The sequence below is a fragment of the Hylobates moloch genome, unplaced genomic scaffold, assembly GCF_009828535.3.
Source record: "Hylobates moloch isolate HMO894 unplaced genomic scaffold, HMol_V3 SCAFFOLD_55, whole genome shotgun sequence".
Taxonomy (NCBI): Eukaryota; Metazoa; Chordata; class Mammalia; order Primates; family Hylobatidae; genus Hylobates; species Hylobates moloch.
In genome coordinates this window covers 178,566-201,154 of record NW_026652330.1, presented here as the reverse complement: position 1 = coordinate 201,154, position 22,589 = coordinate 178,566, and the positions used below count along the sequence as shown (strand labels likewise).

The window sequence follows — 22,589 nt, the reverse complement described above, 5'->3', positions numbered from 1 at the left end:
TGGGACTGACCCGATATTCCAGGTGCCGTCTGTTTCCCCTTTCTTTGACTAGGAAAGGGAACTCCCTGACCCCTTCCGCTTCCCGAGTGAGGCAATGCCTCGCCCTGCTTCGGCTCGCGCACAGTGCGCTTCACCGACTGTCCTGCACCCACTGTTAGGCACTCCCTAGTGAGATGAAACCGGTACCTCAAGCAGAAATGCAGAAATCACCCGTCTTCTGTGTCGCTGGGGCTGGGAGCTGGAGACAGGAGCTGTTCCTATTCGGCCATCTTGGCTCCACCCCATCTTTTTTTTTTTTTTTTTTGAGACAGATTCTCGCTCTGTCACCCAGACTGGATTGCAGTGGCCCGACCATGGCTCACTGCAACCTCTGCCTCCTGGATTCAAGCAATTCTCATGCCTCAGCCTCCCGAGTAGCTGGGACTACAGGCATGTGCTACCATGCCTGGCTAACTTTTTGTTTTTTGTTTTTTGTTTTTTTTGTATTTTTAGTAGAGATAGGGTTTCACCATGTTAGCCAGGCTGGTCTCAAACTCGTGAGCACTTTAAGTGATCTGCTCACCTCAGCCCCGAAAAGTGGTACGATTATAGGCGTCAGCCACTGCACCTGGCCTTGAGTGGATTTTTAAAAGTGAGTCCTAAATTTGTAAAGCTGAGGTTCCAAAATGACCCAAATTGAGGAGGGGTGTAATATGGAAAGATGTCTATACAGGAAAGAGAGAAACAGACTTGAGTTTAAGTTCTGACTCTGTAATTTGTTAGCTTTGCAATCTTGAACAGATTCCTCATCCATAAAGTGCTGACCCTTTAGGGTTGTGAGGCTGTTCATAAGAGATAAAGTAGACAGGCTGGGCCCGGTGGCTCACACCTGTAATCCCAGCACTTTGGGAAGCTAAGCCAGGAGGATCACCTGAGGTCAGGAGTTCGAGATCAGCCTGGCCAACATGGTAAAACCCTGCCTCTACTAAAAATACCAAAATTAGCTGGGTGTGGTGACATGCGCCTGTAATCCCAGCAACTCAGGAGGCTGAGGCAGGAGAATCTCTTGAACCTGGGAGGTGGAGGTTGCAGTGAGCAGAGATCACACCACTGCACTTCAGCCTGGGTGACAGAGCAAGACTCCGTCTCAGAAACAAACAAACTAAAAGAGATAAAGTGGATGAACTCTCAATAAAGGATATCATCGTATATAACTTTCATAGGTCCCTGGCCAAAGAAGCTAATCAAGAGGCTGATGTCTTATTCCTAAATAGCCAATAATTTATCTCACCATGGAGATTAAAATAGATAAAAAACTTCTCTCTCTTTTTGTAAATTTCCTGCATGCTCTTTACAAACAGTGAAAAATAAAAATCTTCTCTTGTTACCAAGCTATCATTTATCCATCCCTGAAAGACTGTTCATTAATCCAATAAATATTTATAGGGTACCAATCATCTGTAAGGCATTATAATCTGTGTAGTTCTGGCCATTGTTCCTTAAGAAATATGTAGTATTGTTAGAATATGTTCCGAGTTGCAGAGTTAAAATGATCTAAGAAATGTCCTTGAAGGGAAAGTGAAAGACTGTCTTATGAGAACATGTGATAAAGATTTAGAATTTAATTTAAAACTACAAAGGCTTGAAGGAATATGATCAGTCTTCAAAAACTCATGAAGGGTGAGGACAAGGAAAGGTTTATTCAAATAATCCCGGAATACGAGAACTCCCTTAGAAGGCCTTCCTTGAAGTTTGGGATAAACGGATATTTGTTTTTCTCTATATCTCCCCTACTAGACTGTGAGCTCTTGAAAAGTAGGGACTTTTCTTATTCATGTTTATGTCACTTTTCAAATAAGATCATTTTATCCCGCTAGACCAGGTGTGGGCAAACTTTTCTCAAAAAGGGCCAGGTAGTAAATATTTTAGACTTTGTGGGTCATATGGTTTCATCACAACTATCAAATCTGTTAATGTAGCACAAAAGCAGTCATAATATATAAACAGACAGATATGGCTGCCAATAAAACTTTATTTATAAAAACAGAAGGCAGACAGAATTTGACCTACATGCCAAAGTTTGCCGACCCCTGCACCATGGGGATAGGGATTGTCTATTGTGCCTACCATTAAACTCTCAGTGTGTCTGCAAGATTGCATATGAATACTGAATGCTGAATTTTAGAACCTTCAATAGAGGCTTATAGAAACTAAGTCCTTAATATATATTTACAGAATTGAACCATAATTAAGAGGAAGTACTATTTTACATGGAGATTAATTTTAAACATTTATGCGGTTCATAAAATTTAGTTGAATCTGTGTATGGCAGTTCTACATAGATTATTTTTAAATAAGCTTTTGGGGGATGTTGCCTTAAATATTTCATGCTGTTGTATTAGGAAGAACAACTTTGCTCTCACACGAATTGTACCTTGGTGCAGTTGAGATCTGATTGAACCAATAATAATGGATACATCTAATAGGGATAAATAAGTCTAGTGGTACACAGGGCAGGACAACCAGGGTTTAGGGCTCAGGTCACTGAATTTTTAGTAAGCACCAAAAATTTTAGATAGTGTTTTCAGAAGATTATGTAATTTAATGCCTTTTTCTATTTATAGGTTGATAATACACACATTCTTACTTAGCAGGGAAAAGTTAAAGGAGAAAGTTACCATATAGCTCACATTGTTGACACATTTGTGGATCCTATCATTGAATTATCAAGTAGAGGAACTTAGATTCGTTTATTCCCAGGGCCAACTGAAACCTTTCCATAAAGCATGTGCCCACAAGAGTTACCTTAATGTTCTCTTCCTGAAGTAAGCTATTATGTTGCTTTAAGTCCAAGTTCTGCCCTCGTTCATATCGAAGCTCATTTTCAGCTGAGTTGCATAGAATCTGGAGCCGGTGCAAATTCTGGTGAAGTTGTTGTACTTCCCCTTGCTGGTTGTATTTTAGTTTTTCTCCAGATGATGGATGCTAAAGCAAACATTTTAAAAGAGAAACACAGACAATTGGAAAGCATATTGGTAAAACATGGGTTCAAGTTGTCAGAACCGGAATAATCAGAATGTGATTATTCACACGTAAATGTTTTTGGAGTTAGCTTATCTACAACACACTACTCTTTCACATTTATGGATAGTCGATACATGTTCATATAATACATGTTATATTAGAGTGAAAATAACAATAAAATTATGTTAACAAAAGCATTTAGGCACAGACAACTTACCTTATTTTTCATAACAATGATAGGAGCACAGACAATTTTAGAGTAAAACACATTTAAAATGGGAAGTTCAAAGAGTCCATATGTTAAGAAGTAGAATGTGAATGTGTGTGTGTGTGTGTGTGTGTGTGTGTGTGTGTGTGTGTGTGTGTTGGCAAAAAGAAAGAGGAAATTTAGTAAGAGACCTTAAGTTTCCTTTTTTTTTTTTTTTTTTTTTTGAGACAGAGTCTCTCTCTGTCACCCAGGCTGGAGTGCAGTGGCGCAATCTTGGCTCACTGCGAGCTCCACCTCCCAGGTTCACGCCATTCTCCTGCCTCAGCCTCTCCGAGTAGCTGGGACTACAGGCGCCCGCCACCACGCCCGGCTAATTTCTTGTATTTTTAGTAGAGACGGGGTTTCACTGTGGTCTTGATCTCCTGACCTCGTGATCTGCCCGCCTCGGCCTCCCAAAGTGCTGGGATTACAAGGGTGAGCCACCGCGCCCAGCCGAGACCTTAAGTTTCTAGCCTTCCTCATCACTTTCTTTTATTTCCCGATGATTCTAATCCCATAAACACACTCCCATAGAACACATTCTTTCAAGGCTGAAGAGTATTACATTGGGTACACACACACACACCACTTCTGCAGATATCTCTTTGACATACTGGTTTCAAATCCCTTGGATATATACCTGGAAGTGGAATTGCTGGATCATATGGGTAGCTCTATTTTTAATTTTTTGAGGAACCTCCATACTGTTTTCCATATTGGTTGTACTAATTTACATTCCCACTCACAGTGTTGAAGTGTTCTATTTTCTCCACATCCTTGCCAACACTTACCTTTTGTCTTTTTGATAAAAGCCATTCTAACAGGTGTGAGGTGATACCTCATTGTGGTTTTAATTTGCATTTCCCTAATAATTCACGACGTTGAATATTTTTTGACATACCTGTTGGCCTTTTGTATGTCTTCTTTTGAGAAATGTCTATTTGCATCCTTTGCCTATTTTTAAATTGGATTATTTGTTTTCTTGCTATTGAGTTGTTTGAGTTCCTTATATATTTTGAGTATTAACCCCTTATCAGACGTATGATCTACAAATATTTTTGCCCATTCTGTAGGTTGTCTCTTTACTCTGTTGATTGTTTCCCTTGATGTGCAGAAGCTTTTTAACTTGACGCAACCCCATTTGTCTATTTTTGCTTTTAGAGTCACATCCAAAAAATCTTTGCCAAGAAAAATGTGAAACATTTTCCATAAGTGTCAATCAATGGATGAATGGAAAAGAAAATATAGTATACACACACAACACACACACACACAACGCAACGCAAAACTGTTCAGCCTTTAAAAAGACAGAAATCCTGTCTTTTGTCACAACATGAATGAACTTGGAGGGCATTATGCTAAGTGAAATAAGCCAGGCACAGAAAGACAAATACTGCATGATCTCACTTATAAGTCGACTCCGAAAAAGTTGAACTCATAAAGTTGAACTCACAGAAGCAGCAAGTAGAATGGTGGTTGCAAGGCTGGGGAGGGGAGGCATGGAATGGGAAGATGCTGGTCAAAGGGTGCAAAGTTTCAGATAGACAGGATAAATTCTGGATATGTATTATACAGCATAGTGACTATACTTAATGTGTTGTATACTTGAAAATTGTTAAAAGAGTAGAGCTTAAATGTTCTCACCACAAAAAAGTATGTGAGATGATACATATGTAACTTAGCTTGATTTAATCATTTCACAATGTACACATAAATCAAAACATCAGGTTGTACACCACAAATATACAACATTTGTCAATACTCCTGAATAGGCTGGGCATGGTGGCTCACGCATGTAATCCCAGCACTTTAAGAGGCTGAGATGGGTGGATCACCTGAGTTCAGGAGTTCAAGACCAGCCTGGCCAACATGGTGAAACCCTTAGCTGGGCGTGGTGGTGCACACCTGTAGTCCCAGCTACTTGGGAGGCTGAGGCATGAGAATTGCTTGAACCCAGGAGGTGGAGGTTGCAGTGAGCCAAGATCACGCCATTGCACTTCAGCCTGAGTGACAGAGAGAGACTCTGTCTAAAAAAAAAAAAAAAATCCTGAATAAAGCTGTAAAAAAAGCACATGTATCAAATGCCAGCAATACACTTTCCTATCAGGCTTCTCCAGTGAAATAAGAGAATAGTCATTTGGATTTTCTACAAAAGGTAGGCACAAGTAGTATGCTGAATAGATAAAGAATTCCATCTTATACAATTCAATAGATAAGATATTCTTAGCGTTTCCTTAGTCCTGGTCCAGTATGCTCCTGTCTACAACTTTCTAAAAAGCCCATGTCACTATTTCAGTTTTATCTTGCTTATGTCCCTAAAGTAACACAGAAGCCCTCAAATCCTGTTAGCTCTCCAATTCCTATTTTGGTTTAGCTAGAAAGGCAATCTAAATACAATCTGCTTTTCTCAGAGCTGCAAGATCCCTAGGAAAAAAAAAAATCTTCAATGGGTTATAATGTAATTATGAAGAAGCCTCACTTTTTTTTTTTTTTTTTGAGATGGAGTCTCGCTTTGTTGCCCAGGCTGGAGTGCAGTGGCGCGATCTCAGCTCACCGCAACCTCCGCCTCCTGGGTTCAAGCAATTCTCCTGCCTCAGCCTCTTGAGTAGTTGGGATTACAGGCGTGTGCCACCATGCTCAACTAATGTTTGTATTTTTAGTAGAGATGGGGTTTCACCACGTTGGTCAGGCTGGTCTCCAACTTCTGAAGGTGAACCACCCACCTCGGCCTCCCAAAGTACTGGGATTACAGGCGTGAGCCAGTGCGTCCAGCCACTTTTAAAAAAAGTTTCTTCTAATAAAAACCAGGATACATATGCAGAATGTGCAGGTTTGTTACAAAGGTATACGTGTGCCATGGTGGCTTGCTGCACGTAGTGACCAATCCCGTAAGTTCCCTCCTCTCACCCCCTACCCCCAACAGGCCCTGGTATATGTTGTTCCCTTCGCTGTGTCGATGTATTCTCAATGTTCAACTCCCACTTACGAGTGAGAGAACATGTGGTGTGTGGTTTTCCGTTCCTGTGTTAGTTCACTGAGGATGATGGCTTCCAGCTTCATCCATGTCCCTGCAAAGGACATGATATCATTCCTTTTTATGGCTGTAAAGTATTCCATGGCATATATGTACCACATTTCCTTTATCCAGTCTATCATTGATGGGCATTTGAGTTGGTTTCATGTCTTTGCTATTATAAATAGTGCTGCAATAAACATATGTGTGCATGTGTCTTTACAGTAGAATAATTTATATTTCTTTGGGTATATACCCAGTAATGGGATTGCTGGGTCAAATTGTATTTCTGGTTCTAGATCCTTGAGGAATCGCCATGCTGTCTTCCACAATGGTTGAACTAATTTACATTCCCACCAACAGTGTACAAGCATTCCTATTTCTCCACAGCCTCGCCAGCATCTATTGTTTCCTGACTTTTTAATGATTGCCATTCTGACTGGCATGAGATGGTATCTCATTATGGTTTTGATTTGCATTTCTCTGATGATCAGTGATGTTGAGCTTTTCTTCATGTTTGTTGGCCACGTAAATGTCTTCTTTTGAGAAGTGTCTGTTCATATCCTTTGCCCATTTTTTGATGGGGTTGTTTTTTTCTTGTAAATATGTTTAAGTTCCTTGTAGATTCTGGATATTAGACCTTTTTCAGATAGGTAGATGGCAAAATATTTCCCCCATTCTGTAGGTTTCCTGTTCATTCTAATGATAGTTTCTTTTGCTGTGCAGAAGCTCTTTAGTTTAATTAGATCTCATTTTGTCAATTTTGGCTTTTGTTGCAATTGCTTTTGGAGTTTTTGTCATGAAGTCTTTGCCCATGGCTATGTCCTGAATAGTATTGCCTAGGTTTTCTTCTAGGGTTATTGTGGTTTTGAGTTTTACATTTAAGTCTTTAATCTATCTTGAGTTAATTTTTGTTTAAGATGTAGGGAAGGGGTCCAGTTTCATTTTTCTGCATATGGCTAGCCAGTTTTCCCAGCACCATTTACTGAATAGGAGAGCCTTTCCCCATTGCTTGTTTTTGTCAGGTTTGTCAAAGATAAGATGGTTGTAGATGTGTGGTGTTATTTCTGAGGTCTCTGTTCTGCTCCATTGGTCTATATGTCTGTTTTGGTACCAGTACCATGCTGTTTTGGTTAATGTAGCCTTGTAGTATAGTTTGAAGTCAGGTAGTGTGATGCCTCCAGCTTTGTTCTTTTTGCTTAGGATTGTCTTGGCTACACGGGGTCTTCTTTGATTCCATATGAAATTTAAAATAGTTTTTTCTAATTCTGTGAAGAATGTCAATGGTAGTTTCATGGGAATAGCATTGCATCTATAAATTACTTTGGTCAGTATGGCCATTTTCATGATATTGATTCTTCCTATCCATTAGGATGTTAGGATGGAACATTTTTCCATTTGTTTGTGTCCTCTCTTATTTCCTTGAGCAGTGGTTTGTAGTTCTCCTTGAAGAGGTCCTTCACATCCCTTGTTAGCTGTGTTCCTAGGTATTCTCTTTGTAGCAATTGTGAGTGGGAGTTCATTCATGATTTGACTCTCTGCTTGCCTATTGTTGGTGTAAAGGAATGCTTGTGGTTTTTGCACATTGATTTTATATCCTGAGACTTTGCTGAAGTTGCTTATCAGTTCAAGAAGTTTTTGGGCTGAGATGATGGGTTTTTCTAAATATAAAATCATGTCATCTACAGAGACAACTTGACTTCCTCTCTTCCTATTTGAATACTCTTTATTTCTTTCTTTTGCCTGACTGCCCTGGCCAGAACTTCCAATACTATATTGAATAGGTATGGTGAGAGAGGGCATCCTTGTCTTGCACTGGTTTTCAAAGGGAATGCTTCCAGCTTTTGCTCATTCAATATGATTCAACTTCTTCCTGGTTTAGTCTTGGTAGGGTGTATGCAACCAGAAATTTATCCATTTCTTCTAGATTTTCTAGTTTATTTGCATAGAAGTGTTTATAGTATTCTCTGATGGTAGTTTGTATTTCTGTAGGGTCAATGGTGGTATCCTCTTATCATTTTTATTGTGGCTATTTGATGCTTATCTCCCTTCTTTATTAGTCTAGCTAGTGGTCTATCTATTTTGTTAATTTTTTCAAAAAACCAGCTCCTGGGCCGGGCGCAGTGGCTCACGCCTGTAATAACAGCACTTGGGAGGCTGAGGTGGGCGGATCATGAGGTCAGGAGTTCGATACCAGCCTGGCCAGCATGATGAAACTCTGTCTCTACTAAAAATACAAAAAATTAGCCAGGCATGGTGATGCGTGCCTGTAATCCTAGCTACTTGGGAGGCTGAGGCAGGAGAATCACTTGAACCCAGGAGGCAGAGGTTGCAGTGAGCTAAGATCACGCCACTGCACTCCAGCCTGGGTGATAGAGCAAGACTCTGACTCAACAACAACAACAACAAAAACAGCTCCAGGATTCATTGATTTTTTAGAGAGTTTTTCATGTCTCTATCTCTGTCAACTCTTCTTTGATCTTAGTTATTTCGTATCTTCTGCTAGCTTTTGGATTAGTTTGCTCTTGCCTCTCTAGCTCTTTTAATTGTGATGTTAAGGTGTCGATTTGAGATCTTTCTAGCCTTCTTATGTGGGCATTTAGTGGTATAAATTTCCCTCTTACCACTGCTTTATCTGTGTCCCAGAGATTCTGGTACATTGTCTCTTTGTTCTCATTGGTTTCAAAGAACTTCTTGATTTCTGCTTTAATTCCATCATTTACCAAGGAGTCATTCAGGAGCAGGTTGTTCAATTTCCATGAAATTGCGTGGGTTTGAGTGAGTTTCTTAATCCTGAGTTCTAATTTGATTGCACTGTGGTCTCAGAGACCATTTGTTATGATTTCAGTTCTTCTGCATTTGCTGAGGAGTGTTTTACTTCCAATTATGTGGTTGATTTTAGAATAAGTGCCATGTGGCACTGAGAAGAATGCATATTCTGTTGATCTGGGGTAGAGAGTTCTGTAGACGTCTGCTAGGTCTGTTAGATCCAGAGCGGAGTTCAAGTCCTGAACATCCTTGTTAATTTTCTGTCTCATTGATCTGTCTAATACTGACAGTGGGGTGTTAAAGTCTCCCACTACTATTGTGTGGGAGTCTAAGTCTCTTTGTAGGTCTCTAAGAACTTGTTTTATGATTCTGGGTGCTCCTGTACTGGTTGCATATATATTTAGAATAGTTAGCTTTTCTTGTTGAATTGTTCCCTTTACCATTTTGTAATGCCCTCCTTTGTCTTTTTTGATCTTTGTTGGTTTAAAGTCTGTTTGTCAGAGACTAGGATTGCAACCCCTGTTTTTGCTTTCCATTTGCTTTGTATATTTTCCTCCCTCCCTTTATTTTGAGCCTGTGTGTGTCTTTGCACGTAAGATGAGTCTCCTGAACATAGCACACCAATGGGTCTTGACTCCTTATCTAATTTGCCAGTCTATGTCTTTTAATTGGGGCATTTAGCCCATTTACATTTAAGGTTAGTATTGTTATGTGTAAATCTTATCCTGTTATCATGATGCTATTTGGTTATTTTGCACACTAGTTGATAAAGCTTCTTCGTAGTGTCATTGGTCTTTATATTTTGCTGTGTTTTTGCAGTGGCTGGTACCGGTTTTTCCTTTCCATATTTAGTGCTTCTTTCAGGAGCTCTTGCAGGGCAGGCCTGGTGGCATTGAAATCCCTCAGCATTTGCTTGTCTGGAAAGGATTTTATTTCTCCTTCGCTTATGAAGCTTAGTTTTGCTGGATATGAAATTCTGGGTTGAAAATTCTTTTCTTAAAAAATGTGGAATATTGGCCTCTAATTTCTTCTGGCTTGTAGAGTTTCTGCTGAGAGTTCTACTGTTAAACTGATAGGCTTCCCTTTGTAGGTGACCTGGCCTTTCTGGCTGCTTTTAACAGTTTTTCCTTCATTTCAACCTTGGAGAATCTGATGATTATGTATCTTGGAGTTGATCTTCTCGTGGAGTATCTTAATGGTGTTCTCTGTATTTCCTGAATTTGCATGTTGGCCTGTCTTGCTAGGTTGGGGAAGTTCTCCTGAATAATATCCTGAAGTGTGTTTTCCAGTTTATTTCCAGTCTCCCCGTCTCCTTCTGGTACTCCAATCAATCGTAGCAGAACCCTCACTTTGGAATTAGATACGCCTGTGTTTCAGTCCTGAATCTACTACTTATCAACGGGTGATCCTGGAAAGATTACTTCATCTTCTATACTTCAATTCTCTCATCTTAAGATATGGCTAATAATGATTACTGCTGGATGGGGAGATGAGTTAGAAAGATAACACATGCAAGCACTTAGCACAATGTCTGGCACTTAATAAGCACTCAATAATGTTACCCATTACTGTTGATGCTTCCTAACGTTCCCTTAACTGTCTTCATTTTCCATCTGCAAACAACATGGAATGCCTTGATCACCATTCTACCTTCTTGTTTAACCATTATATAACAGCTTTTAACAATTAATTCATAATCAACAGCCTATAGGTTAACATACCAAAACAGAGATACTGTATACAAGAGATGCACCCCAGTTTTACCAAGAGGACAAAGGCCCAAAAGTTTTAGCTTTTTTTGAAGGATGAAAAAACCAGAACAGTAGTTCTTCCCATCTATATTTTCCAGTTCAGTCACTCTGCCAGAGTAGCAATGCAAATTATTTTTCAAGAAAGTCAACTGTTGAAGTAGCTAGCTACTAGACAAGCAGCCAACAAGAGTCTCTATTTGTTTTCCCACCATATAATCCTGGTAGAAAGTTACTGCAGAGCATATACACTCAATCAGGTTACTCGGAACCACATAAAAGAGCAAGGTAAGTACACAGGGGTCTTTTTTTTTCTCAGTCAACAGATCTATTAAGCCATTTACCTTTCTTAGTCTTCATTTATTTGTCTGTAAATTAAAGACATAAGACCAGACAATGCCTAACATCTTTTCCATCTTAAGGAATTACAAATTCCTTAAGAATTAAAATAAAACAAATTGGAACTAGCCTTAACTATCCTAATTTTATCAGCTTTTAATATTTTAAAATTTTAAATATTTTATTATTTACATATTTTATTTAATATATTTAATATAAATAAAATATTTTATTTAATATATTTAATATAAATAAAATATTTTATTTAATTATTTAAATATTTTATTGTTTAAAAATCTTAACATTTTATTTAATAAAATAAACATTAAGTACAAATGAACTTCATAAAATACTGGTCCCAATGGCAAGTTCGTTCCTATTGTGGCAATAGAGTGAAGACTACTGGCTAAGAAAATACTTGATAATCTTTGTGATCACAGTGTTCAGCTTCTGCTCAAGCCTCCCACACTGGCCAATGTCCACTGACCAATGTCCATCTGGAGCTGTAAAAGTAATCTCTTCTTAAATATTTGATGTCATGTTCCCCTTTGGTCTTCTGAACAAATTCAGTGACTCTTTTTCCTTTCACAGGTGTATCTAAATCTCCTTACAGGTAAATATTTTCCCTGTTTACTGTGACTTGTCTAGTTTTCAAACTCTGTATCTGAATCCTTTCAAATATATTTTTTAACTCCCTTTATTGCTACTCTTTCTTTTTCTAAATGTATACTTGAATCACTTTTCAAATGTATATTATCAGCCTTCTGTTTACTTATGAGTACAAAGGCCTCCCTTCTGTGGATCTCAAAATAATTTCTGGAAAGGTGTATGTAGGGAAATTTTAATTTGTATAAGAGAAAACCTGTAAAATTGAGGTATAAGAACCAAAATGTGGCTGTAGTCACTATTTTTATTTCTCCTACAGGCAGATCCCTAGTAAAATAGCAAAAGCCATAATTAAAATAATAAAATGTCTGTCGCCTTTTCCTCAATAAAATGAAGTACTCTGTCTAGTAAGCTACATACCAGAAATGGAAAATGTGGTGCATCCTACCATCCCCAAATCCCATCTGGCTAGGGCAGATGTCAACAGTCAATCAGTAATTTTCCTGCTGAGCTTAGATGGAGTTTACGAACATTTTATAATAAAGTGCATCAACTGATGGACTTAGTTCAGATTTTACTTGCTATTTTGTTACTATTCAGGCCATGGTTATAATATTGCTCACAAATGTATATGATAACTCAAAGAGTGTACCTGGATTGTTTGTAATATAAAGGATAAATGCTTTAAGGGGATGGATGCCCCATTCTCCATATGTGGTTTTTATGCATTGTATACCTGTATTAAAACATCTCATGTACCCCATAAATACACACATCTACTATGTACCTACAAAAATTAAAAAATACATATATATGAATGATGGTATTTAAAATGATGCTTATATCCACAGCCAATCAGAGGAAATGAACCCAGTCAGGGCATGTGTTTATAGCACCTACCTGGGCACCACTGTCATCTGAACTATCCCCAGAGCTCTGAGACTGAAGGAGGCTCTGATTTATACGGCTCAGCTCTTCTCTAAGCCTCACAACTTCCTCAGGCTTCATGGTTAACTGCTGTTCTTTTTCTTCATCTTTCATATCTCGATTCTGTTGCGAGCCCTCCTCCTTCTGCCCCTCTCTTGGAAAACTGCCCTCCTTTACTGACTCCTCTGGAATTTCCTTCTGCTTTCTTTCTCCTAATTTGGGACTTGGTGCAAATATAAAAATAAAATCTATCAAAATGCTTATTATAGTAGTAGAATCAGGAGAAAAAAAGCTACAAGTCAAGACAGTGTTGCAAACAAGATTTTCAACCTGAATTCTATAGCACAGCAGTCATCTTATTCTTAAAAATAAACTTTAAAAACATAAGTCAGCCGGGCATGGTGGTTCATGCCTGTAATTCTTCCTTCGGGCTTTGAATTTCTGTTTCCAAAATTGGTTCATTAGATTCAGGATCTTTACAGGTATTTTCACTTGTAATTAAATTAGAAGGTGCAGTTTTTCCCCCTACAGTAAAATGATTTAATTGTGCAAATTCTTGTGAAAGCTTCAAGACCTGCAAAATTAAGTGAAAAGACAAATATTCTATTTTGCATACTTTTATATAGCTGTGAAAAAAGTATACTGATTTCATTAAATGCTTAACTATTGGCTTATATAATATAAAATGACATCCTAATTGAAGTCTGATTCCAACTTAATTTAATACTTTGCAGTTGTTACATAACTTAATCGTTTTTTTTTTAACTATAGGCGTAAGGGTAAATTCCTTTTTTTTTTTTTTTAAAAGGTATTTTTGGTCTCTGGGGTTGGGTTCTCAGAGTGCTGTTTAGCATTTGTTTATACCTTTTAACAAGCACAAATATGTGATCTACAGAGTTTTACATTATTACCACACATTTTTGTTTTCAAGTTTTGAATGTACTTCATTGATTCATAAAAGCAGTAATATATAATAAAAAGCAATAACATATTGCTACCAGAAAACATTAGAAAGAATATTAGATATATCTTACAGAGATATCTTCTATATCTATACGAATATTAGATGTATCTTACAGAGAAGAACTTTCTTCCATAGTGGTTCTCAAACTGCTATGATATAAAAGCATCAGCTGAAGAATTTATTAAAAATGCAGTCTTGGCCGGGTGCAATGGCTCACATCTGTAATCCCAGCACTTTGGGAGGCCGAGGCAGGTGGATTGCTTGAGTCCAGCAGTTCAAGACCAGCCTGGGCAACATGGAAAGACCCTATGAAAAATTAGCTGGGCATGGTGGTGTGCACCTGTAGTCCCAGCTACTCAGGAGGCTGAGATGGAAAAATGGCTTGAGCCTGGGAGGTGGAGATTGCAATGAGCCGAGATCAGGCCACAGCACTCCAGCCTAGATGACAGAGTGAGAACCTGCCTCAAAAATAAAAATAAAAAATAAAATATTTGTTGAAGAAAATGCAATATTGTAGCCCCTACCCTGAGTGAGATTCACTATCAGTGGTCTGGGGGGGAAATGGAAATCTGTACTTTAAATAAGCCTCCCATGTAATTCTGCAAGTAGAGGCTTTGAGAGTCGCTGCCTTTTGTGATTTGGCAAACAATTTGCTCAGTCTTTTTGTTTTGTTTTGACAAACAGATTCTAAAGATTTCCTTTCCTGAAAGGTTACTCTATATCTTCATGTAAAATGAAAAAACATTTCCTTCAGGGAGTAGAAAGGATGGGTGGGGAATGATTCTAAGAAAGGAAGATGGGCTAGGCGCAGTGGCTCATGCCTGTAATCCTAGCACTTTGGAAGGCTGAGGTGGGAGGACTGCTTGAGGCCAGGAGTTTGAGTCCAGCCTAAGCAACATAGCAAGACCCCGTGTCTGTACCCAAATAAACAAACAAATAGAATGGAATAAAAAATAAGAAAGGAAAATGGATCCCCATCAAAGTATTGTGCTAAGGTAGACAATAGCCTGCCTGATTCATATCCTGAGGCTGTCTGAAAATGCAAAGCTTCTACATGTTTGATTCTAAGAACACAATGGACTTAATTATAAAGATCAATTTAAGTTTACTTTAAGAGATCCCTTTGGTTTCCTATGCCTTTTCAATTCTCTGAAGAGAAACTACAGTGTGTAAAATGGATTACAATCTCATAAAATCCATATAATCTCATATGGACTATAACCTTTCTAGGGGAGAAGGTTGGTGTTGAACTAGTCCTTTCAAGTTGGGAGGATAATAGATAAGAGAAGAGACCACAAATAGCACATTTTAAGCATGGGGAGCAATATGGTCAAAGGCACTGACATAGAACTGAATATAGAGTAATTCGGGGGAAAGTAAGGAGGATGATTTCATTGGAATAGAGGCTACAAAGTAAGGAGCTGCAGAAATAAGGCAAGATTGCAGGAGTTTGAGACCAGCCTGGCCAACATGGTGAATCCCCATCTCTACTAAAAATAGAAAAATTAGCCAGGTGTGGTACATGCTGCAACCCCAGTTACTCGGATGGCTGAGGCATGAAAATCACTTGAACCTGTGAGGTGGAGATTGCAATGAGCCAAGATCGTGCCATGGCACTCCAGCCTGGACAACTGAGTGAGAAAGAAAGAAAAGAAAGAAAGGAAGGAAGGAAGGGAGGGAGGGAAGGGGGGGGGAAGAAGAAAGCCAGTCCTGGTGGCTCACATCTGTAATCCCAGCACTTTGGGAGGCTGAGGTGGGCAGATCATGAGGTCAGGAGTTCAAGACTAGCTTGGCCAACATAGCGAAATCCCGTCTCTACTAAAAATACAAAAAATTAGCTGGGCGTGGTGGCAGGTGCCTGTAGTCCCAGCTACTCAGAAGGAATAAGACAAGATTGACGGGAGAGGTCAGATTATAAAGGAACGTAAAAGATAATTTTCTTAATGAGCTTGCATTATTTTTGTAAGCAGGAAAAAATATTCCAAAATGCTACTTAATCACTAATCTTTGTGGTCATTGTAAAATTGTAAACATTACAGATAATAAATGTTAGTCTCTTAAGAAGTAAAGAAAGGTGGCCTGGCAAAATAGGGAGACCCTGTCTTTATTAAAGAAAAATTTTAAATTAGCCAGGTGTGGTGCCATGTGCCTGTGGTCTCAGTTCCTTGGGAGCTGAGGCAGGATAATCACTTGAGGCCAGGAGGGGGAGGTGAGCTATGATATTGCCACTGCACTCTAACCTGAGAGATAGACAGACCTCATCTCGAAAAAAAAAGGATAAAACAGTGGAGTTTAGATTTGATGTTGTAGCAAACTGAAAGCTGCTGAGGGTTTCTGAAGAGGATGGTGACACTAACACAGAGCATTTTCTAGGTATTCTGAATTCTCACATGACAAAGTAGTGTATCTCTTAAGTGAGTAGAAGCTTTACTCTTTATAACAAAGAAAGTTAAAGCCATCAGACCCTCCATGACATGGATATTGTGGAACAGGACCAACTCTGTTCCACAGACTTCTTCCTACTAAAATTATATCTTAGTGATATAGCTCAGTTTAATAATCAGCCATGTTTAAGTAGCATAAGAATTAAGCTGATGGTTCCACTTTCTGATTGAGGCCTTAGGATAGGGTAGAAAGAGCATAGGCTGAGAATCACCATGTAACTTGGCAGCAGTCTGATATCTCTGGGCCTTGTTGTTCTTATGTGTAAACTGAAGGAGTTGGCCTACATGATCATACTCCTTTCAGCTCTGAAATTCTGTATGAGTCTAGATGTTGTAACCCAAACAAAATGACAGCCTGTAAAATGTGGGCTTCAGCAAATACATACAACTTCTTTAGCAAGACTATCTTTAAGTCTAAAGCACTCTATATTCTGAAGAAAAACTAGAATATAATTTAGAAATCAAAGATTCAAAACAGAAACTTTTAATGAATAAAAGTTTGATGGGAAACATAACACATAGTCTCAAAGTATCTCCCCACAAGATATTTATGAATTGCAAAGGCGAAAGTAATAACTTTGTAGTGGAGAAATCCAGTAGACAGTACCTTAACCAAATGATCCAAGTTAATATCATGAGTAATAGAACAAAAAAATGTCATGTCTCCTGATAAAATACACTGAGAAGGATACAACATTATCTCTGTAGTAAGGGTAATCTGAATTATATTGTGAGAAAACATCAGACAAATCCAAATTAAGAGACATTCTTCAAAATCAATGGTCTTGTTATGCACCGCATGTTTGTGTTGACTCAAAGCTCATATGTTGAAAGCCTTACCCTCAATGGGATGGTATTAGGAGGACCCATTGGCAAGTAATTAATTCACAAGGGTGCAGCCCTCATGATCATAGTAGTGCCCTTATGAGAAGAGACAGGAAAGAGCTTGCACTCTCTCTCTCTCTGCTGTTGGCCATGTGAAGATACAATGAGAAGACAGCTGTCTGCAAATCAGGAAGAATGCCCTCACCAGACACTGAATATGCCAGATATGCCAACATCTTGATCTTTGATTTCCCAGCCTCTAGAACTGAGAGAAATAAATATTTGTTGTTTAATCTACCCAGTCTATTGTATTATGTTATAACAGCCCAAACTGACTGAGACAGTACTCTTTGAAAATATCAAAGTCATGAAAGACAAAGACAGACTGAGGAACTTTTGCAGACTGAAGGAGCTATAGAGACATGACAATTAAATGCAATGTATGATCCTGGGTTGGATCTCAGACTAGGAAAAAAGTTATTCTCTTGCTATAGAGGGAAATCATTGGTAAAATCTGAATATGAGCTATAGATTAGATAATAGTATTGTGTCAATGTCAATTTCCTGATTTTGAGACTTGTACTGTGGTAATAGGAGATGTTATTGTTTTTAGTAAACCCACATGGAAATATTTAAGGGTAAAGGAGATTATGTTTCCAACTTACTCTCAAAGAGTTTACAAAAAACCTACCTGTGTGTGTGTGTGTGTGTGTGTGTGTGTGTGTAGAGGGAAAGAGAGACAATGATAAGGTAAACACGATACCATGTTAACATTTGGAAGAGTGAAAGTATATGGGAAGTCTTTGTACTTTCATAATTTTTTCTGTGAGTCTGATATTATTTCAACATAAAAAATTTAAGAAAAAAGAAGACCCAGATTACCAGAAGAGCAGATCTGGATCTCTTCATTTTATATTATATTCTTCTCATTTCAGCTCATCTGTTGTTAACTTTTTCAATTATATTTTAAAAGGCCTGGTCCTTTAACTGTACAACGTGATGATAACTTACCTTGCTGACAAGGTCCCACAAAAAAGGCTTAGTTGTATATTATGCTCTACGTAACTACTCTCCCAGGCAGCAAACCCTATGTTCTGGACCTTTCCCTCCCATGTCACATGCTGTCTGATCTATGTCCCAATCCCTCAGCAACCTGCTCCTGATTTTCTGGGGTAACTATACATAGGTTAAATTAGGCTTTGATTTAGTTATTCACCTTACATATGGTGTTAAAATATAGCCTAATATATTTTAACAGCTGTATTCAAGACTTTGCTCCTTAATCTTTAGTCTAGGTCAAAAGAGTGATTGAGGAAGAGAATTTTCAGCCAGGAGGAGATAGTGATAACCTAATAGGTGGGACTCTAGAAATTATACAGGCAACCTTTCAGTCTAGTATTGGACTAGATGGGAATTCTTTGCCCTGGTCAGGTAGCCTTTTTTTTTTTTTTAAGAGATGGGGTCTCACTATGCTGCCCAGGCTGAAATGCAGTGGCTATTCACAGGCACAATCATAGCACACTACAGCCTCTAACTCCTGGGTGCAAGCAATCTTCCTGGAAGCCATTTTTAAACTTAGGGAACAAGCTTGAATCAGGACATTTGAACATTTTCCTAATTCTAAGCCCAATTTTCAGTGTAACTGAGAAAGACGGTTTGATCCCAAATTTTTATATTGAAGACATTTAAATAAATCTTTTACATTATAGAAAGATGTTTTGATCCTAAATTTTTAAATTGAAGACATTTAAATAAATATTTTACATTATAATATGTGCTCCAAAAATTAAGTTGGTGGGAAGCTGATTTAAAGTAAAAAAATTTGCAGATTAATCCTAATTGCCAAGTACTGGTTGAAGTCTGAATATTTATCTTGACATGTAGCTTGACTCATAATCCACACTATATGGCAGTATATGGCAATTTATGCTATAATAATAGAAGAAATTCCAATTCCCAAATCATCTGTTGCTTAAAATTAATTTCCTTTTATCCTATCCTCATAAAAGCTACATTAAATGTTGAACATTTAAATATCTAACTCAGTCTCACCTTTGTTTCTAATTCAGAATTCTCTCTTTGTAACAGGTCACATGCTTTTAAAAAATGGTCTCTGCTTTCTGATTCCCCTTGAAGATTGTGAACTTCATTATAAAGGCATATAAGCTCTGACTTTGATTTTTGCAATTCCTGATTAAGAAATGAAGACATTTAGTAGAATAAAATAAGACTATTTTCCCCATAAAAGATATAATACTTTTAAGAATGAATCTTGAAATGGTCCTGACAAATTTTTTGTTTTAAATATTGCAACCTATCCTTCTGGCAGACCAATGCCTTTCTTAGTAGTTAAAACAAAGTTTACATAAATCAATTAAATAAACTGAGCATTCTTAGTTTCCATCATTCACAGGTTGAAAGATTTAGTTTCTAGAGTCCTTCCTACATTAAGCAAGGCTTATATACAGGTAAATTCTTTGGCAATGCTTGCAATGACTGCCAATAGTTATATTATCTGTTTCTAAAATGTATCCTTTTAGAAGTACCATTTATAGAACAAAGTGCTATGTGGTTTACCTTTAATGTTCTGACAACCTTATAAGGGAATTGTTGAAAGTAAGGCTCAGAGATCTTAAGTGACCTGCCTAAATTCACATAGCCAGGAATTATAAAGCTGAGATTCCAAATCCATAAATCTTTCTGACTTTAAACTCTGTGGTTTTTTTAAAAAAAATATTTATTTATTTATTTATTTATTTATTTATATTGATGTGGTCTCGCTATGTTGCCCAGGCTAGAGTGCAGTAGCTAGTTACAGATGTGATCATGGTGCACTATAGTCCTCAACTCCTGGGCTCAAGCCATCCTCCTGTCTCAGCCTCCCAAGTACCTGGGACTATAAGGGTGCCACGATGCACAGCTTAAACTCTGTGTTCCTAACTACAAATTATGCTTATTTAATTATATTCAGTGACTTAATTAACCAGGATTTTCTTTAATCCTCTGATGTTTTTTCTTTTTCTCTTTTTTTCTTTTTTGAGACAGGGTCTCACTCTGTCACCCACACTGGAGTGCAGTGGTGTGATCACAGCTCACTGCAGCCTTGACCTCCTGGGCTCAAGTGATCCTCCCACCTCAGCCTCCTGTGTAGCTGGGATTACAGACACATGCCACCACACCTGGCTAACTTAAATTTTTTTTTTTTTTTTTTTTTTTTTTTTTTTTGTGGAGACAGTGTCCCACTGTGTTGCCTAGGCTGGTCTCGAGCTCCTAGTGATCCTCTTGCCTCAGCCTCCCAAATTGCTGAGATTACAGATGTGAGCCATTGTGCCCAGCTTGATTTTTAAAAATATATATCCATGAGAGAAAACACTTTGGCTAAGTGCAGACTTTTTTTTTTTTTTTTTTTTAGACGGAGTTTCGCTTTTGTTGCCCAGGCTGGAGTGCAATGGCATGATCTTGGCTCACTGCAACCTCTGCCTCCTGGGTTCAAGCGATTCTCCTGCTTCAGCCTCCCGAGTACCTGGGATTATATGCATGTACCACCACACCTGGCTAATTTTGTATTTTGTATTTTTAGGAGAGATGGGGTTTCTCCATGTTGGTCAGGCTGGCCTTGAACTCCTGACCTCAGGTGATCCATCCACCTCGGCCTCCCAAAGTGCCGGGATTACAGGCGTGAGCCACCATGCCCGGCCTAAATGCAGATTTTTATCAGATTTTTACATTGATGACACAGTATGTGCACTGATTTACTGGTGGAAGACTTTGGGCTGAGAGTCAGTCTGTGGTGCTCAATGAAGGGAATAGGTTATATAAAATTTACTTTAAGAGAGGAGCTACTTGGTATTTTCCCAAAGCCTTGAAGTCAAAGTGGGAGGTAAATGCTGATTAGAAAGGCGTAGACAAAAAGGCAAGAAGGTAGAGGGTGGCCTCCCAAAACCACGGGAAGAGGGTAAATGATAATTGATTTCCTATCTTATTTCACTGAAAATTCCTGTAGGTCATTAGGATGAGATTAGGCGCACTGCAAACTACAAACTGATGGAGTGTCACTATCCTCTAAATTACTGATTTAGACTTCCATGAACTCACTTCCAGGTCTCTTTTCATAATATAGGCTGATTATGTCTCCTGATAGATCTTTCCAAGATGGCAGGACAAGAGGTTAAAACAAGAGATAAGCCCATGACTCTATGAACACTACAATAAACATCTGCTAAATAAAGGACTCTTTGATTAGTGCTAGAACTCAGCTTGGAGAAACAACAGAGCTACCCCATTATTATTATAGAAACACATATTCTATAGTGCTATGGACTGAATTGTGCTCTCCCTCCCTATTCATATTGTTGAAGCCCTAATTCCCAATATGGACTGTATTTGGAGATAGATAGGGTTGATAAGGAGGTGATAAAGGTCAAATGAGGATATAAGGGTAGGGCCTTAATCCAATAGGGTTAGTGCCTTTATAGGAAGAAGAAGAGATACCACAGCTTGCTCACTCTGTCATGTGAGGACACAGCAAGAAGGCAGCCATCTGCAAGCTAGGAAGAGAATGCTCACCAGGAACTGACTTGGCTGGCACCTTGATCTTGGACTTCCCATCCTCCATAACTGTGAGAAAATAAAATTCTGTTCTTTGAGTGACCTAGTCTGTGGTATTTGGTTATGGCAGCCCAAGCTGAGACATACAGTTATACTTTATTTAAAAATGATAACATGAAATCCCTAAATTAGAACTACAACAAGAAGAAAACAGCTTCCTGAATGGTAATACCTCACTTTCAACTTTCCAGGCCTTCTCTACAGTGTCAAGACCAGATGACAACTGCTTCTCTCACTCTCTCTCTTTTGACCACTCACTTTCAAACATTTCATTTTTTTCTTGGGTCATTTTCAAGATCTGTAAAAAGCATTTTACATAATTAATTTTATATATAATAGCAGGGTTTCCTACAAATTCTGATAATAACAACTTTCTAACTCAATAATGAAATCATCCAGGGGATTTATGAACCTAGGAAAACTAGTTTATAGCTCATAAGATACGTTTTTCTCTCTAAGCCTCAATTTATGCAATGGTAAAATGTAGTAACACTTGTTCTACCTACATTATAGCCATCACAGTAGGAATAAAATGTGATTTTGAAAGTATTTTATAAAATTTAATCACATCAAATATAAGGCATTATTGAAATCTTTCCAAATTATTTGAAAATAATAAAAATTGGAGACATAATGATAACAGCTACTTTATATTGAGGACTTAACCACATGTCAGAGACTATGGTAAGTATGTTAGATGCATTATTTCATTTTGTTTTTCTAGGACCCCTATGAGATTGGAATTATTATTACATTATTTTTACAGAGGAGACATGTGAGGCTCAGACATGTTACATAATTTGCCCAAGTTCACACAGTCAGTACTGGGATTCTAAGTCAAGTCTAACTTAAATCCCTTACTTTTAATATCTACTCTATTCAGCCTTGCCAAAGTGAATTTTCTCTTATGTACAAAAACCTATTAGGAGATAAAATTAAGATCAAAATACAACTTAGGAACACAACAAAAACTGAGCCAATTTCTTTGATGATCACACTATTACCCAGCAGCAGACCCCTCTCCATTTTTTATTTTTTAAATTTTTTAAAAATTATATATATATATATATATATATATACACACACACATAGTAGT

At 38.1% G+C, this 22,589-nt stretch overlaps 1 protein-coding gene across 1 annotated transcript in view; it reads right to left on the bottom strand.

The window, feature by feature from the left end:
* LOC116463730 (coiled-coil domain-containing protein 30-like) overlaps positions 1 to 22,589 on the bottom strand; it is a 159,528-nt gene that overhangs the window by 98,258 nt on the left and 38,681 nt on the right. Inside the window, 5 exon segments of the mRNA XM_058434825.1 lie at positions 2,785 to 2,964; positions 12,626 to 12,875; positions 13,036 to 13,226; positions 18,938 to 19,075; positions 21,666 to 21,791. Coding sequence (XP_058290808.1) covers positions 2,785 to 2,964; positions 12,626 to 12,875; positions 13,036 to 13,226; positions 18,938 to 19,075; positions 21,666 to 21,791 — 885 coding nt within the window.